This window comes from Pimephales promelas, chromosome 16 (assembly GCF_988280905.1).
Source record: "Pimephales promelas chromosome 16, fPimPro1.hap1.1, whole genome shotgun sequence".
NCBI classification, from domain to species: Eukaryota; Metazoa; Chordata; class Actinopteri; order Cypriniformes; family Leuciscidae; genus Pimephales; species Pimephales promelas.
In genome coordinates this window covers 13,247,474-13,266,916 of record NC_142784.1, presented here as the reverse complement: position 1 = coordinate 13,266,916, position 19,443 = coordinate 13,247,474, and the positions used below count along the sequence as shown (strand labels likewise).

The window sequence follows — 19,443 nt, the reverse complement described above, 5'->3', positions numbered from 1 at the left end:
TTCTGCGAAGGTCACAGAAAATAGTAATAATGAACGTAGCGGAAATGATGCGAAGAATACACTAAAATGATGGGTTAAAACAGATGGGTTTTTTAACTCAATTTTAGGTCAAATATGGAGAAACCCAAACGTTGGATTAAAAATGCAATTTAAAAATATAACCCAACGGCTGGGTTTGTACATATTTGACCCAAAATTGGGTTAAATTTGACCCAAGGAATGGCTAGTTTTGAACTCGCAATGCTCACATGAACGTTGCAACTCGTCGTTTTAGAGCATATGTGGCTAACCGAGAGTCATCAGAATTAAAAATACAGCTTTGTGGAACCGTTTAACCAGATTTAAAAAAAAATTAAATAATAATAATTATCAAACGCTCAATTTTAGCGTTAGCTGTTTTTTTTTTTATGCCGGACGAACTGATTTCAAGATTAATGATATCACGGATTAATAAGTGATTATTAATCCAGGACTAGAGAGCGTTTTAGACTGTTCCACACATCCTGACGGGGTTATCGGGGTCTGGCGCACTGATCCACATTACCGCCACAGCCCAATAACTGGAAGAGTACACTATAATTAGAGGCTTTCCACATGCTGCAGTTGTTCAGCATGCTAATAAAGGACAAAGCTGACTTCTCAAAGAGTACTACAGGTAAAAAAGTGAGAGGTTTGAGGAAAATATTATCTCTTTTGACACATATAGAGCAAAACTGACTTCTTAATAAGATAACTAGTGTTTTTTTTTTTTTTAAAACAGTGTAGGAGGTCGGGACAAATACCACACCGACCAACCATCACATCCCACTAGTACTAAGACAACAACAACAACAGAACAAAATTATCAAAAAGTAAGAAATTACTTCTAAAATCTATGGAAAACACATCTGACACAGTGTTGCTTCTTAAATAAATGTATCTGTTAAGCAACAAAAACAAAAGTTACAAAAAAATGATTAGAGATATGATTTTTGCAGTACATATCTATAACTAACCTAACCTGTTTCATACTGTAAGTAGTCATAACAGTAAAGTGACACATTAGCGCCCATCATTCTTTTAACATTCTCTCATCGTCATTTATGCGGGTCCTAAAACTCCCTTTTCTTTGATCGTCATTTTTACAGCTGTTTTTAGAGTGCGAGAAAACCTGCATCAGACACGTCTGTCATCCTTAAAAACGCAGCCTGATACTACACATTACGCAATGCGTGGCCCGGAGCCATCGGGGTGAACAGTGAGCTCTTATGGATAAAGCCAGCCCCATCTTGCATTCCTCTCTTTCATTCATTGTTCCTCTGCGAGTCATTATACTCAAACAAAGCGTGACACATGAAGCATTATAAGCCTCCAAGTTTCATATTGAAAGGAAAACATGGCAACAAAAGGGGTAAAATCCAACTTCAGGGCACATAGAGCAGAGCGGAGACCTGGATTGACACATTTTACCTCAGCGTGTAGCACAGAGCCTCCACTGTACGTGAAGGTAATAATAAACCCACAATCTGCGCTAAGCGTCATTGCCTGGCCAAACATGGCTTGTTGAAAGTTGGATTAGATTTACAGTCCGCCGGGAGTTGGGCGATCGTAAAAGCGGGATTATTAAAAATAACTTTAGAAAAAGGACAGATTGTGTGCACAGTGTTCAAACTGGATTCTTGTAAGAGCGGGATAGGCAGAACAAATACGTTAACTTCCTTTTCGGTGGTTTTCTTGGCTATAGCTCCACTGACATTCCTGGTGTCAGTCTGAATAGGTAGGTGAGTGTTGATATCTGAGAAGTGATAGATTTCGTTTTGCCTCTGACACTGACTGTCTAGTTTTGGATGGAAAAACAGAGTTTAGGCAGGAATTCTACAACCTTCCTGTCATAGGTTTCCATCATGGTTGCCTGAACGAGGTAATTACATGCATGGCGGCGGGACAGGGGGGGGAGGAGGGAGCGGACAGGCACTGGGGGTTTTTGAGCTTTGCCACTGTGTCATTATGGTCCTGTTTGAACCTTATTCAGAATAAGCAACCCGAAGGCTGCGGCCAAAACAGCCCGAGCTTTTCCTCATGTCGGGGCCAAGTCGTCCGCCCGCCCGCCAAGCTTCTTGTTTTCGTTCTTACAATAAAAAAAGGCCTCCAGAACAAATAGCGTACAGTATATCACCCTCTGTTTGATATACCGCATGATATTTTCTCACTTTTTAGTCTCCAAGCTCACATAATTTCCCCACCAACACAAATTTATGTTTCTGTTTGACCGACATTGGCCTACAGAAGCTAATAAAAGCATTGAAATTTGCACTGGTATCCTTATGAAAATGTCCTATTAATCAATTATTATTTTATAAAATTACATTACTTTTTGATCATTTAAATTCATGATTTTATCAGGTTAATTGTGGTCTTCACAGTTAAATCAACCATTACTAGACTGCAAAAAAAAGTTTTAGGGCTGGAACTACCTTGTTTTAATTCAAGAATGTAAATTGAGTTCAGTGTATTTCTCTTACCCCATTGTCAAACTATTTAACACATATTTAAGCATAATGGTTTACACAATTATGTAGACGTCTGTGGCTAGTGGTTTTCCCAAGTTACTAGCCACAATTTGACACTGATACCATAGGGGAAAACTGCTATAGATATATTATGCTGCCGTCACTTTAAGACCTGAAGCATGGATCACTTATACTGTTACACATGCTTTCTTTCTCAATTGTCTACGTTTATTTAAAACGTAACTAACTGTGTTTACATGAATACTCGCCTAGACCGGCATTTTGACATTGTTATGCGTGTATATGACAGTTTAACCACAATAAGCAGCGAAAAATGAGGTGTACTTTCGTACTGCTTTATGTCCGCACACTTTGGAAGTGAGCACAAAATCTGCGGGAATAATTCAAACTATGTACAATCCAAAACCGAAATATAAACCACGTAACACAAATAGCAAATGAACAGAGTGAGTGAGAGGAGGCAGGTTTGTGTATAAATTATTCTGCTGAAAATTAGTATTGTAAGCGTTTCAGATATTTCAGTATCGAAAAGTATCGTTAAAAAGTATTTAAGATGCCATTTTTTAAAAGACTACGACTGAAAAAGTAGCATAACGCTTCAAAAACGCATATTCAATTATTTATAGTACATTTCCATAAGGGTAAGATCTTAAGAGTAAGACATGCCATTGGTACACACTACACGACCAACTCACCCCCTTCCAGGTCCACCGCTGACTCGATTAGATTACAACAAGAGGCTTGGTGACAGCTCCTAGGCATACTTGAAAAGCGGTTGATATCTGAGATCAGTCCTTTCAAGCTTAAAGAGAGACGGTATGTAATGCATATCACGTCCAAGTCCAAGGAGAATCGCCGAAAACCACAAGTTTTAAGTAAAATGCCCATTTAAATGATCTGCTTTGCGCCTCAGCCTCAACACAAAAATGTTTCAGTGAAACCTTTTTTTAAAAAAGGATAAAAAAATTGACCCGGTTGATGCGCAACTACAAATGGCAAATAGACAAGAGAGATACAACACACCTCAATAAAGCGTACCAGATAAAGGTATCTGCTATCTTGTGATCTCTAATGTAAATATAATGAACTATTGTGAGTTCATTTATGGCTCACGACCACCTACTGCGACCTATTCTGTTCTCTTCATGCCGTCTGGCCCGTTTCCTCTATCAGGATCACCATGCAGGTCCAGTGGCACAGTCACATCCTGCCCATCTCCAGTGAGATTATCCGACCCACTGAGTCCATTGAGACCCATAGACCCAGGAGGAAACTGGAAACGCTTTCTATTCAGCTGGAGGGGCTACAGACGCTCTTAGACTCAGTTCAAGGCCAGGAAAGTCACAAACACAAAGCCAAATTAAGACTGGCCTGCTTTCAAACCACTCCTGGAAGACTATACGACTTCTATGAAAGAGTACTCATCTGAAATCTTAATTTCATATACTATAAATATGTAGACATCCATAAACCGCAAGAACCCAGTGCGATTAGAAACCAGCCAAGCACTTACTAGCTACTTCCAGTGAGGCGTTGTGGCTAACCGCTTCTCCCAGGTAGTTACGGGCCACGCAAACGTAGGAGCCTTCGTCGGGTTTGCTGCGACGCCCGTGTACGATACGCAGAAAGAATAGGGAACCGCTCGGCAGGAGCATACGGTGGGATCGAGGGTTGTCCCGGTCCGTTTCCACACGCTCTCCATCCTTGTACCACTCCACGGTCGGGTTGGGCTTTCCATCAGCCTTGCAGTTTAGGGTGGCGGGTTCACCTTTGGATACGATCAGATCGGAGGGGTGTTCCACAATGCGGGGTGCGAAGTCTTCCTGACGCAGACGGGATCCTGACAACAAAGACAGACAATAATTATATACTTAATAATAAGATCTTAAAATATATTAAGACAAACATGTTTTTTTATATATTATAAAACATGTATTAATAGAATTATTAATAATTAAAATCTCTCAAATGTTATAGTTTAGAGAGGAATGCAATTTACATAATTTCATTTTAAATTTAAAAACTTTTTACATTCCAATATATGATATAATATTTAATTGCAAAATCTAATATATTTAATAATAAATATAGTATCATATATAGTCAATTCATCGGAATGAAAAAAAATCAACACTATAATACAAATTTTAATATTTCAGAGGATGGTTTACAGTGGACAGTCAGCTTCCTCGAGTTTCAAATGCTAGCTCAATGATGCTGTTCTCATGTACGAGAACAATCAATATTAGAGTAATATTGACAACGATCAATTTTCCAATGAGCTTCAGGTCAGATGAGATTCTGTTTTGTATCCTAATGCAAATTCAATACAAATAAAGTGCACCGCTGACTAGATCCAGATGGATGTATCCCGATATTTTCATGCCTAAACGTGATGACTTTTGGCTAAAGGAGACATTGGCTGAACTCAGCACATGATGTCATGGAGATGCATTACAGCACACGATCCTGGTTTGTCTTTCCTCGTTTATTTAAAGGAATAGTTCACCCCAAAAGGAATTCATCATATTCTCCTGCCCTTACCAATATGACTTACTTTCTTCTGTGGAGAAAAAAGTTTTTCCAAAAAAAAAATGGAAGCGAATGATGACCAATACTTTTTGAAATAACAAAAAACATCACAGATTCATTTAAAGCCATACTATAGATTTGTAGATGATAACAGTTATATATGCGCATATTCAAAACGTATAAATGAGCTATGGAAGCTTGTTTCCGCCACTGAATAAAAATAAATAATTGCGAATTTTTATCTCACAATTGTAAGATATGAAGTCAGAATTGTGAGAAATAAAGTCACAATTGCGAGATATGAAGTTGCAATTCTGAGAAATAAAGTCACAATTGCGAGATTTAAAGTCGTAATTCTGAGAAATAAAGTCGTAATTGCGAGATATAAAGTCGCAATTCGGAGAAATAAAGTCGCAATTGCGAGATATAAAGTCGCAATTCTGAGAAATAAAGTCACAATTACGAGATATGAAGTCGCAATTCTGAGAAATAGTCGTAATTGCGAGATATAAAGTCACAATTCTGAGAAATAGTCGTAATTGCGAGATATAAAGTCACAATTATGAGAAATAGTAGCAATTGCTAATATAAAGTCGCAATTCTGAGATATACTTGCAATTGCGAGATATAGTCGCAATTCTAAGAAATAAAGTCGCAATTGCAAGATATGAAGTCGCAATTCTAAAAAATAAAGTCGCAATTGCGAGATATGAAGTCGCAATTCTGAGAAATAAAGTCGCAATTCTGAGAAATAAAGTTGCAATTTCGAGATATAAAGTCACAATTGTGAGGAAAAAAGACAGAATTGCGACTTTTTATCTCACAATTAGGACGTTTTTCTCACAATTGTGACTTTTCTCACAAATCTGACTTTTATATCTCGAAATTCTGACATCTTTTCTCAAAATTGTGAAATATAAATTCACAATTGCGAGTTATCAGGCCAATTCTACTTTTTCCCCTCAGAATAGATTATATCTCACAATTCTGACTTTATAATACGCAATTGCAAATTTCTATTTCGCAATTCTGACTTTTTATTTCGCAATTCTGACTTTATCAAACGCAATTGCGACTTTATATCATGCAATTCTTACTTTATATCTCGCAATTGTGAGAAAAAAAGTCAGAATTGTGAGATAAAAAGTCACAATTACCTTTTTTATTTTTCATTCTGTGGCGGAAACAAGCTTCCATAACGAGTTTCTCTTTAAACATTGAAAAGTTCCATTCATTTCCATTGTATGGAAAATTTCTTTCAAAGAAGAAAGGAAAACACAACGGTTTAGAGCAACGTGATGGTGAATAAATGACTAAATCAACCATGCCTTGAAATTTTCAGAATGTAAGTCCCGAAAAAGGTGTTGGTAACATATTGGTGTGGTTTTGACAAACACAAAAGCTCAGGGAGGGAACCAACCCCTTCATTAAAGAAATCTCTCTGTTCTTTGGACTGCGGCAGACCTGTGCTTAAAACCAAGCCACTGTCATTTCGGTGGTGCGCCACTTCCCTGATCAAAGACGTGAAATGAGAGGGCTGTAAAGTTAGGGATGAGGGGGTGTTTGGAGGAAAAGGGAGATAAGAGGCATTATAGAGAGACACACACATCAGACAGCTTCGTGGATGTCTGGGTTTGTGTGTGTGTGTGCGTTTGAAGGGTGGAAGTGTAAAGGAAGCACAGTCACTGCGTAGGGAAATACAAAAGTAGCTAAAATTGGAGACAGCCAATCTGCTTTTTTAGGCTTAAGTCGTTTACTTGTGTTCAGAGACCAGTGAACTGCACCCGTAAGACCTGGTTTATATGTAAATGAGGCTTGCATCTTTAATGCCTAACGGGTACAATATAGTGTGTGTGTGTGCATCTCAACACTGCCCTTTGGAGTCCATTCAGCCCCAATTAAAAAGAGGTAGGATTAATTGGCAGTGCAGGGTCAAAATACATTCATCCACCCTGCTCAAACCCCCCATCCCCTGTTTTTCTCTCTCTTCATCCCATCCCCCGTTCCTTACATCCAACTATCCCTCCCTCCAGTCCTTCTGGGAAGGGAGAGCTCTGAAAGACAGCGTCTACGACCATTAAATCATCTCTAACATCAGCGAGAGTTTGCCCGAGGTTATGCATTCATTGATTTGCATGTTTCGGAGCAGAATTGTTGGCTCTCATGTTTACAGTATGTGTAAATACGTAATGGGAAGATAATGAGCTGTGCTTTCTGATGCATACAAACACACTGCAGGCTCACAGGGCGATACACTACCAGTACTCTTTTCTGAAAAAGAAACAGCGCGAAGGCAAAACCGTTTTCGTTTGTGTATAGAAATGACCTGATATTGTTTTTACAATATGATTTTCAGCAGTGTTGGAGGTAAATAATAAATACTTTAAAGTAAAGGCAGATTACTTTTTTTCCAAGTACCAAGTTACAATTTTTTTCTTGCATTGTCAATACAAGATCTTCTTGACCCAAAATTAATGCAACTCTTGATGGAATTAAATGTTGTAGTGTTATTTCCATCCATTTTTGGTCAAGATCTTATTTCGACAAAGCAGGAGTCCAGCATTGATTCTTCATGCTCCCTCCCAACCATTTATCCACAATTTGATCCTAATGAATCTTGACATTGTCATCCTGGAATATGGCCATGATGAGTCTTCCTACATGGTTTTTTATGAATTGAAAGCTAAACACTCCATCAATTACGGTACGATGAACTGTTGCCAAACATATAACATACTAGAAACATCATGATTAAATCATTGGGTCTTTCACCTTTGCCTATTTTAACAAACGTTTTGTCACATTTTATTAAATATTGCATCGAATACGCTTTTTTAAGCAATATATTGGACATTTATTATATTAGCAACATATCAGCGACCCAATGTTCTTTAGATATCAGCACCAATAATACTGTAGCAACTAAAAAAAAACATATTAGTTGTCTATGATAAAAGGAATGAATAATGAATGAATGGTGACAGAGGAGGAGATTTCTAACAGAGCAGAGTCAGAAATAATAAGGAGCAAGGCAAACGCCTCTCGGATGGAGCATCTGCATATTAAGTGAACCTACTCGGATCTAGCTCTTCAACCCTGTTAAAGCAGTCTGACTTCATCTACACTGGATGCAAGGGCTTAGAATTAGAGAAGTAACCGAGAGAAAGTACATTTTTTTCCCCTTCTCCACCACCGCCTCTTTCAGAAGTGCTCACGGGTCCTCTCACAAAGTCAGAGAGACCTCACATGCAATATTCCCACTGCACTTTGAAATGCAGAAGCCCTGCTCTCGCTCTCGGCAGACCAGCCATACTTCTGATATGTATTTTTTATATATATATACAGTGGAACGCTGCATATGTCCAATAATGAGAGGTACTGCTGAGGGCGGTGCCACGTTACACAGTGAGGTGTTTAAAATTTACATGGTGTGAGCAAGACAAAATCCAAAGAGAGAAAGAGAGGAACAAAAGAAAGTGCATCTACTCTCGATCTCAGTCTCTCTTCATTGATAAAACATGTTTCCTGTATCTCTTTCTCAGCGCTGACTCTTTTCATGTTTATTTCCACATCTGACTGATCTCTTCCTTTTGCTTGTCCACTGCTTTTGGTCTCCTGTAGCCTTTCTTTTTCCCCCTCTCATTTTTGTTTCCATCCTCTTTCCTCCTGTGCTCTTTCCTGTTTTCTGAGAATATGAGATGAGCTAATCAGCTCCATGGGCTCAGCAGAGGGACGCTGGGAATTCTGCATCTAAGATCTGATCGATCGCTGCCTGGGGCAAGAATCATTTTACTCCTCTCAGACTGACACACACACACACAACATAGTCCATACATACACATGAAGTACGCTCAATATGTGAGCCCGTATCGGTCTTGCTACCTTTCTATCACTCCACTTTTCCTTGTTGGGCTGAGGGAAGCCACTGGAGGTTTGCTTTGGAGATAATTAAGGAGAGAGGAAAACTCGGATCAGGGATTCAACAGTAGCCTGAAAAGACCTTACTCGGGTTGATCCGATTTCAAACATATGAATGCTGTCAGGCAATCCTAACACTGCAAATATACATTTATATGGAGTGTTTTCTACACCTGGGTAAAATATTGTCAAGGATCATCCTATATAAATAAATATATATATATATATATATATATATATATATATATATATATACATATAGTCATTACTGCTAATAGATTCACAGACACACTGCAGTGAACAAGTAAGATATTATTCTGGGGGAGATGGAGGGGTTCAGAAAAACTATGATAGCGTTCTGCAGGACTAGCTTACAGAAAACATTGAAAATACAACATGTATGTGTGTGTGGGTGTGTGTATATATATATATATATATATATATATATATATATATATATACACACACAATATAGATATACACTGAAGATACACTTTTGCCCCCATTTTTAATGAGCAGAACTCAAAGATCTAAGACTTGTTTTATATACACAAAAGGCCAAAAGTCTTTGCCGAGATCATCCATCCACCTCACAGGTGTGTCATATCAAGATCCTGATTGGACAGCATGATTATTGTGCACAGATGTGGGTATGTGTGTTGTGTTTCGGGGGGTCCCTGAAAACCAGTCAGTATGTGCCCAGATAGCAAACTGAGGCCACGTTTACACAAAGCCGGGTATTTAGCAAAACAAATATTTCCCCCCTCTCCGTTTTCAAAAATAACATTGTTTACACACCCGTATAAATACGCCGTCGAGCGCCATCATAACTATGCCAAACCTATTGGCGGCAGTGTAAGGGTTAAGGATAAAGCCATTCAAGCCAATCAGAATCCTCAGAAACTACAAGAGAGGACCTAAAACGCCGTTTCTCCCAGTTCACACGACAACACATAACCGGCGTTTTCAGAAATCTCCACTTTGGCCGGAGTTTTTAGAAATAATCGTTTTCAGTGATAAAAACGGCGCTTTCGTGTAACTGAGAGGGCAAAACGCAGAGAAATATCTGCGTTTTCCCATCGTGTAAACGGGGCCTGACATTGAATCAACGTGGAAACGACGTTTCTCATGACATCGAAACAACGTTGATCTGGCATTGTTTTGCTCATCGAATTAACGTTGAACCAACGCCAGATGCGCCATTCTTCAACACTAACTGAAAATCGACGCAATTGGTTTGCTTTCCTAACGTTGAAACGATGTTGATTTCAAGCTGATTTTCCGTTAGTTTTGAAGAGTGGCGCATCTGACGTTGGTTCAACGTTAATTCGATGAGCAAAACAATGCCAGATCAACGTTGTTTCGATGTCATGTTTCCACGTTGATTCAATGTCAGCTGTCTGGGTGACCACCATTTGCCTCATGCAGTGCAACACATCTCATTCGCATAGAGTTGATGAGGTTGTTGATTGTGGCCTGTAGAATTGTGGCCACTCCTCTTCAAAGGCTGTGCGAAGTTGCCGGATATTGGCAGGAACTGAAACACGCTGTCGTATACGCCAATCCAGAACATCCCAAACATGCTCAATGGGTGACCTGTCTGGTGAGTATGCTGGCCATGCAAGAACTGGGATACAGATGAACCACCATGAGCCACTCGATCCACAACAATGACGTCAGCAAACCGCTCAACCACACGATACCATAGACACTGTCTGCCATCTCCCCTGTGCAGTGACAACCGGGATTCATCCGTGAAGAGACCAGCTCTTGTGCCAGACGCCATTGAATGTACCTGTAAGCATTTGCCCACTCAAGTCGGTTACAACGACGAACTGCAGTCAGGTCGAGACCCCGATGAGGACGACAAACATGCGGATGAGCTTCGCTGAGACTGTTTCTGACAGTTTGTGCAGAAATTGTTTGGTTATGCAAACCGATTGATGCAGCTGTCCGGGTGGCTGGTCTCAGACGATCTTAGAGGTGAAGATGCTGAATGTGGAGGTCCTGAGCTGGTGTGGTTACACGTGGTCTGCGTTAGGAGGCTGGTTGGATGTACTGCCAAATTCTGTGAAATGTGTTTGGAGACGGCTTATGGTAGATAAATTAATATTCAATTCACAGGCAACAGCTCTGGTGGAGTCAGCATGCCAATAGCACACTCCCTCAAACTTGCAACATCATTGGCATTATGACAGATTTGTGAACAATATTCACAAATATTAAAGAAATGGGCCTTTTGTGTACACAGAAAAAGTTCATCTCATGAAAAATCAGGGCAAAAACAAAAGTGTTGCGTTTAGAATTGTGTTCAGTGTATGTATGTATATATATATAGACACACACACACACACACTACATTTCTTTTTTAAATATGACATCATTCTAACTCTCGCTACATGGATTTTTACTTTGCACTGTATGAGCTAGATTCTGTTTAATTTAAATATACTTATAGTATTCAGTAGCTTACAATTTTGCCTGAAGGTGAGGAAAAAACTATTTTGGGTTGATCTATAATTGTTACATCTGGGGTCTTCTTTAAATAATGTGTGTGTATGTGTGTGTGTGTGTGTGTGTGTAGTTGCCTGAGAGGCATGGAGAGCATATCGGCGAGATGCTTTCATTCTAGTCTGCCTTTGCAATTAAAAAACTCCACACACCTCTCAGCCATGTTAACCTACACAGCTCTCAGCTATATTCATGCATAGTGCAATTACATTACAACCTACAGTGTAGTTCACTTCATTTATTTCCACACAGAGGGGAGGAAGGGAAGGAAAGAGAGAGAGAGAGAGAGAGAGAGAGAGAGAGAGAGAGAGAGGTGTCACATGGCAGTTTTAATAAGTTCAGCTTCAGTGGCTGCATTAACTTCAGATGGAAATGAGCTTTTTTCAGTGAGTCCTCATCAATGAAGAGACGAGATCCTGCCAAAGAGAGAGACTTACGGCCAGACACAGATCGCATGAGGACGCCACGGTCATACAGTACAGAATAAAAGAGATCAAACAAGAAAGAATACAGTATACTATATGTGCGTATGTATGTGTATATATATATATATATATATATATATATATATATATATATATATATATATATATATGATTTATAATATCAACTTCCTGGTGATGTGTTAATGTGTTGTGTCATGATCATGGTATGCACACATGACTTGGATACTTTACTCTGCTTATGTGTGCACTCCCTTATCACGACTCATGAGATAACCAAACAACTCAGAAATGCATGTAGATATACATGCACAACTTCTCAAAGGACTTAATAAAGCTCAAAATTCCCCTTTCCTAAAAACATGCCCTATAGCACACCACCGCTGAAACAAAGGAGTGACTCACTGTGCAGGACTGCCCTGCTTCTTCAGAACCTCAATAAATCACAGCTGGCCAAACTCCGATAGGAGTATTTGAGCAAAGATAAGACGGCCGCACCACAGAGGGCCGCGGCCTATCTGTAACACCATTAATCGGTGATTAACAGGTAATTTAGTGGGATTTATTGGGTTAGATAAGCACAAGGGTGTGCATTCTGCCTTTTCACAGAGATAGCCTCGCAACACCTGTACTAGTCGTAAATGTGAGTCAGAGTCATATAAACCAGAGGGTGTATCTGCTGAAGTGTTAGAGGTCTATGAACTCGACCAGCATTTATTGTCTGTCATGTCCCATGAAATTAAAGCTAAATGCACATAGCACTTGATTTTGACACAAATTACTAATTAGTTGTTTTTGAATGAATCTTATCCTTAATAAAAATTGAAAAAAAATATCTAATTGCGATTTTTCAGACAAAAAGTGTGACTGCGGTTGAAAATGTGATTTAAAATATATTTTGTGCTGCACGTTTACTGTGCTTGTTTGTGGGGTTGCGATTTGCGATTATATATCAATATGATAATACTATTTATTAATTTTAATTATTTATTTCTCAATTTACAATAAGAACAGTAATTTGAAATTTTGTTTAATGTCTTCAAATTCTGAAAAAAAAAATAATTTATTAATAATAATCAGCATTGGGGAAAGTTACTTTTTTAAGTGATGCATTACAATATTGTGTTAATCCTTAAAAAGTAACTAATAGCATTACTTATTTACTTCTTATTGAAAGTAACATGTTGCATTACTTTTGCATTACTTTTTTTTTCACCAGGACTGGACTTGCTTGTCTGTTTTATAACAACTGAAATCTTGTTTGAAAAAGTAACTCAGATATTTTGTTGTGTAACTTTACCTGTTACATGAAAAAAGTAATCTGATTACTTATCTCCCGTTACTCCTAATGTCTTGTAACCCCAACACTGATTTAATAAGAATAAGTTATTTTTGTTGTTGTTATTATAAATAATAATACATTTATCATAACTTGTAATTATTATTATTGTTGTAGTTGTTGCCATTATTATTATTATTTTACCGCACAACTGTAAAATGACAATAAAATAAACATAATTATATAAATATAGGCTAAACGAGTCTGAGGCATCATTTACTGTTAACCGGGATACAAAAAAAATTATCATGAGCGGATCGCATATAAAAGAGCACAGTGAAACATGATATGCAACATGATATGGAACGTGAATATCTTATAAATTAAAGTTAGCCTCAACAAACTCAAGACTTGTTTCCTTTTGCGTTCAAAGCATTACCCACATTTTCACATGATCCTTCTAGGGTTATCGAGGTACAATTTTGCATATCGACAAGCTCAAAATGTGGCGGCCTATTGACAAAATAACATTTCAATAAATTTCGTACAGGTTGGCAGCTTCGTAACTTTCAATCTGACGGTTTAAAGAGCAGATAAAGCAGTAGGCTCATGAGAGAGCTCGGAAAAGGACACTTCCACTCTTGCCTGTTTGACGTTATTCGAGAAAGCAAAGCACCATTAAAGCTCTTCAGAACGCAGACGCCAGGGCTCGTATTTCAAATTCAGAATTCGCATCACGGCCTCAGCCCGAAACGTCCATCCCAGCGAGTCCCATCTGGGGCCGGCAGAGGATTTCAGAAACAAAGGCGAGCCTGGAGAGGAAGGTCTCTGTCAGCTGTGAAACAGATCCGCGGGGTCTCCCCTGGCTGTGGGGGTCAGGGGCGTCCCGGGGAACGAGGGAGAGCTCCTCTGGGAGAGGCTGAGGTCCATCCTGCCCAGGGGCCCCCCAGTCTGGACGACTGAAACAATAAGAACAGTCTCTCTGCCTCTGGCTCCAGTCAATCTCAACAGACACCCAGAAACAGATGGAGAATGGCTGAGTCTTTCCTGAGAGAAGCTGACGCTGAAAGTGGACAGTGTGTTAGTGATGTGCTACACTCATAAGTCACTGTGAAGATTGCTGTTGTTGAATGAGACATGAGGACCAAGCTAGCATACTACACTGGTAAATAGAATTGAGACAGCACATCTGACTACAAAAAGGCACATACAAAATCCCAGACATAATCCTCACATAGAAATAATTCACCTGTCGTCCTTGCGTCCTCCCGGCGATAAGCAGAGGATGGGATATTCCGACTGGTTCTGTCTCACATTGAGATGCTGTCACTCTTCCTCACTGCTGCTGACAATTAAATCAGCCCCTCATGTGTATATATTTACAAGATTTTTATATAAAAATCTTTATATAAAAATGTGTATATATTTACAAGATCTCTCAGTGTTTGAATGCTTTCATTCTCAGGGGATGGCCGTGATGCCTATACTATGGTATCTACACTATTAAACATGCAAGCTGAATATCCAGTGTGTGTGTGTGTGTGTGTGTGTGTGTTTTGAAGAGATTTAGAGTCACACTGGGAGTTAAACGCACTGCCAATTACATCTTGTTCTTGTATTTTCTCCCATCGAAGCAAATCCGAGTGACTTTGACCAATATATCCACTGCATATCAGGACAACTCCCACTAGCGGGAGAACCACAAACAAGAATAAATTAAGTACGTGAAGCATTCATTTCCCAACAGAGGATGTTCTTGTCGTTTAAATAGACTTCTCGAACCCATGCCAGATACGCAGGCCAAATTTACCTCAACTGAGTAGGATAGAGCATGTACATCTCAAAGTTTTACCTTGCAATCCAGCTAAGTTGAAGTTGGCAAATTTTCAACCTAATACATTTTAAATATGGGGGAAAAAAAATAGGAGAACATTCAGGATGCAATTTTTTTACTTCTGATGGATGATATTTTGAATATTCCGAATACATTTGCTGTAATGCTGGGGACAATTACGTCAACATTATTGTGGAAATTGGAATTTTTACAAGATAGGCTATTTGATTTGAACATAAGACGAAAAAATGGTTTTAGAGTTGAAAAGTTCATGAGTTCAAACTGTCCGTTTCCATAATCCAAATCAAAACTCCAAGATTTGTTTACCTCAATGATTCACATCAATGATTCGAATAAGTGAAAACCATTTGAACTGATTTGAATCATTTAATTGATGCATTGCTTCAATGAATTCAATGACTCCTACACATTAATGATTCCATTAAAACATTTGAATAGGTTCAAACAGTTCACTTCAATGAACTGATTTCAAAATTAAATCATTCATTCCTCAGTGAGCCCATTTAATGATTCAAATCAGTTCAAACTGTCCACTTTAACATTGCAACATTTAAAAAGTTGATTTGTCTGCATCAATGATTCAGTTCAATGACTGAAACTGTTCATTTCAGTGAATTGATTCAATACTTAATGATTCATTAGGTGTGTTTGACTTAAAGCGGTGCTGCGATATCGAAATTGCCGCGAGAACGATCAGAGTGCCGACGGCTCCATATGCTTTTGAATCGCTCTCGCAGGATGTGCAGCGCTGCTTCAAGTCGAACACACCTATTCGCATCAATGATTCAATTAAATTATTGAATCAGTTCAATAATATCAGTTCATCATCATTTCAACTAATTTAAGAGCAAATATACAGACCAAATACTGTCAAAACACTAAAAATATAGCTTTAGCTATCACCCAGACAGCATATCTGACCTAGAGGCCTTTCCTTTTTTGCCTACTGTACTGCACCATATAATCAAGTACTTAGAGTGCATTCGATTCAACAGAAGATCAGTTTTCTCAAGGTCAAGCTTCCTCCCTGAGTTTTTTCTGTTCTAATCTCACCTCTCAGAGGGAAGACAACTTGACCCAAGCCCTCACTTGGCACCATCAACCCATATATGAATATGGCACTCGGGGCTCCAAGCCAAGAGAGAAAAAAAAACAACGTCTGTAAGGTTGCCAGAAACATAAGCATAGCAGGCAAAGAGGCTGGGGAGAAGAAAAAGTCGAATGCCTTTTAAATATCATTCAGGAGATGGCAGATGAGATTGCAGTGTAATTGACGTTGGATAACATATCAGCATTTATCTGATAGCTTACAGCCTTTAATGGTTTTCAGGACACGGACATGGGATGCCGGAGGAGTGCCTCAGGGTTCGCTACTGGGACGCACAAGTGTGATTACAGGTTGGCGTGCGAATAGGTTAATATTTCAACCCTGTGAAAGAGACTTTGCTCAAACGATTGCTCAAACCTGATGTTTAACAGCTGATAGGACTGGGGAATTCCACCTAATCTGATGAGCGCATCACTCAGTGGTTCAGTGATATTTAATCACCGACTCCTCGCAGCTTTATGACTGCATGTTGTGTGCTAGAACTTTACGACCGTAATTCTTTATGGATTATTCAGTGAGATCGAAACGGATCAGTGGATTCCTTTTGAAGTCCAGAAGTCCAGCGCTTTGAAGACTGACACTCTACTCCGGTCAGATCAGAACCGTGCGGCCACGCCTGAGACGGCACGACACCATCTGTTCCCTCTCCAGTTGCTCAAGAACACATAAAAGAAGCAGGAACCCATTTACAACACGCAACTTCCTGTCTGACCGTAATTGCTCTGGAGCTCCCGTGAATGTCATTCATCCCCTGAGGATACCACTTCAACACAGCTGACATTTCTTCTCTCAATTAAAATCCCTCTTTTATGCCACGTATAAATATTCGCGCTCGGCAGACTAAACGCTGCCAATCATTGCTGAGAGTGAGACAAGTTTTCTTTCCAGCATGCATTAAAAACCTCACATTAGCATTTTGTACCATGCACGCCAAGTAAACATGTTTCACGTCAAGATCACTGGAACGAGACACAGCTAAAACGACGTTAAATGCAGCGGGATGCGAGCCTAATAGATGGTTTATTTTTATAAATAAATTGCAGGGTGCCATAAAGCTTAAAAAGTGTCTGTGTTGACTCATTTTTTGTGGTCGAGGAACATGGCAACCGTGCAAAGTTAACATTCGGGGTATTTCCACCAAGGACGAGTAGCATGAGAAAGTGATTATTGAGACAATAATTATTATCATCAAGACTAAAAGTAGGAGAAGAAAATAGAAAATCAAGTCTGAAAATTAGCTGTGATGCCGCAAGCTTTCAAAGTGATATACAGCCAGAGGAAGGCAGAGCTGAAATAATCCTTAGCATAGCAGCAGAAGTGCCCACACCAGGGACCTTCGCCAGAAAGCTTGTCTTACATCAGCAAAGCACAGGCCAACCTGAAATCTGAGCGCGCGGAACGGTTTCTCTAGCGAGGGCTCTAATGCCAAGCCAAAACCCTTTGTTTCAGTTAGCAACAACAATAGGTGTAAAAACAGTTCACTGATTATGACAGGATCTGTTTGGCTAGCGGCCAAACAGCGCTAGCATTATACTATTAGGGATTTTATGGTTGTGCAGACCTCAAATATCTCAGAACAGTGTGAACAAAGCCTCAGGAACACAGAATTAGTTCTGCTTGGTTTCTGATAACACTAAAAATACTGTTAGTAAGCCAACATTGGGTTCAGATGGGGGGGGGGGGTTATAATTAACCTAGATTAATTATTTTAATCCACTCGTAAACGTACTTTTGACATATTTTATGCAATTCTTTTAATGAAACCTTTTGTCTACATGTCGCCCTTTATGTTGCTCACTTCATGCATATGCAAACTCTTTAAGCACATTAAATGCAAATTTATCACTACATGACATTCAAAGCAACTTACACATAAAAAAACATGATTTTTGAGTGGCTTTGGTACATCTTATATGTAAACTCAATGTTTCACATGTGTTGACATGGTGTTCCATGAAAAGTTAAGATGATCTGAAAATAATTTTGAATGATTGAATGCATCATCACATGTATAAAATCTTCAAAACATTAAACCCACATTAAGTTCAACACAATGAAATTCACATTAACTAACACGAAAAGAATGTGCCACATGCAATTTTTTGTGGTTTCATAATGTTTGACATGTAAACCCAATGTTGTACTTGTGATAGCATTGTTTCAGAAGCAAATGTCAAGATTCAAATGATCTGAAAACAATTCAAACGCCGTTTTTTTTTTCCACAGCCAACTTTATATGTGTTTTAAAATATGAGCACATAAAAATTCATCTGTTTAACGTGCAAACACTAAGCCTCAAATGATCTGAAACAACTTTTGAAACATCAGGTTGATTCTGATCACATGCAAAGTATTGTTCCCCACACACTGTCGAGCCAATTAGCAAATTATCAAATTCCTTCACTTCTTCTCCATAGTTATACTCTAGAGATGACAGCACATCATATAGCGGCTCCTTAGCTACAATTTCAAGGTCAGGGCTTGGATAATTATGCCTCTTGGAGGACTTGTCTGTCTGGGGAGCTTGCTATTCTGCTTTACGCCCTGTCTGCTCTGGGATTAGCCCTGGGGCAAGGAGTGCTTTAAGATGCTGATCAAGCCTCTCACTCAAATTGGCCAGAAAGCTTCTTCATCAGCAGGTAAAGCATCCCAGCATGAGGTGAGAAATCAAAGAACACAAAGTCTCTGTGTTTAGAAAGAAGTCTGTGCCCAAGACACCCTTTAAAATAATCTATATGATTAATATCAACGCCTGCCAAACTGAATCAAACTGATCTGGAACGCTTGCAAATGAGCGAGATTTTGTATTCCGCAGACTCGGGTTCCTGTAGAAGCCCAATTAGACCGGGCAGAGTTACAAATAGGAGGGGGAGGGCTGCTAAGACCCAGTAATTGAGGAAAATCACTTACCCACAATGCAACTGGGCTGAGGGGGATCAAAGGTAGCCTGTGTATGTGTGAAGGTGAACAAACCGGGATGGGGGGAGGGTCCATGTTTTTAAATCTACTAATTAGCGGACCCTCTTTTTCCTTGCTAATTTAATTCCCTTCTCTTAAGTCTTTTGATTGCTCTCTCTTCAGCAGAACGAAGCCTCCAAAAGGGAGCGTTAGCATTTCAAAAGTGCATTCTATCTTTTCCAAATAGAATGGTCACTAGGAAGCTGATCCTGTCAGGCAAGAGAATAAAGTGAAAAGGGAGGGGGTTTGGGGAAGGCATGGCTTTCAATGCCATCTTTCAGTTAAAAAAAAAACAAAAAAAAAACTGGGTTTTCGGCTGTAAAATGACC

The 19,443-nt window shown here is 39.2% G+C and overlaps 1 protein-coding gene across 4 annotated transcripts in view; it reads right to left on the bottom strand.

Moving 5' to 3' along the window:
• Positions 1-19,443, bottom strand: part of robo1 (roundabout, axon guidance receptor, homolog 1 (Drosophila)) — a 323,011-nt gene that overhangs the window by 158,942 nt on the left and 144,626 nt on the right. For all 4 annotated transcript variants that reach the window (XM_089121017.1, XM_089121015.1, XM_089121013.1 and 1 more), the window contains exon 4: positions 4,024-4,350. In XM_089121017.1, the coding sequence (XP_088977143.1) occupies positions 4,024-4,350 (327 nt within the window). The remainder of the gene's footprint in view (positions 1-4,023; positions 4,351-19,443) is intronic.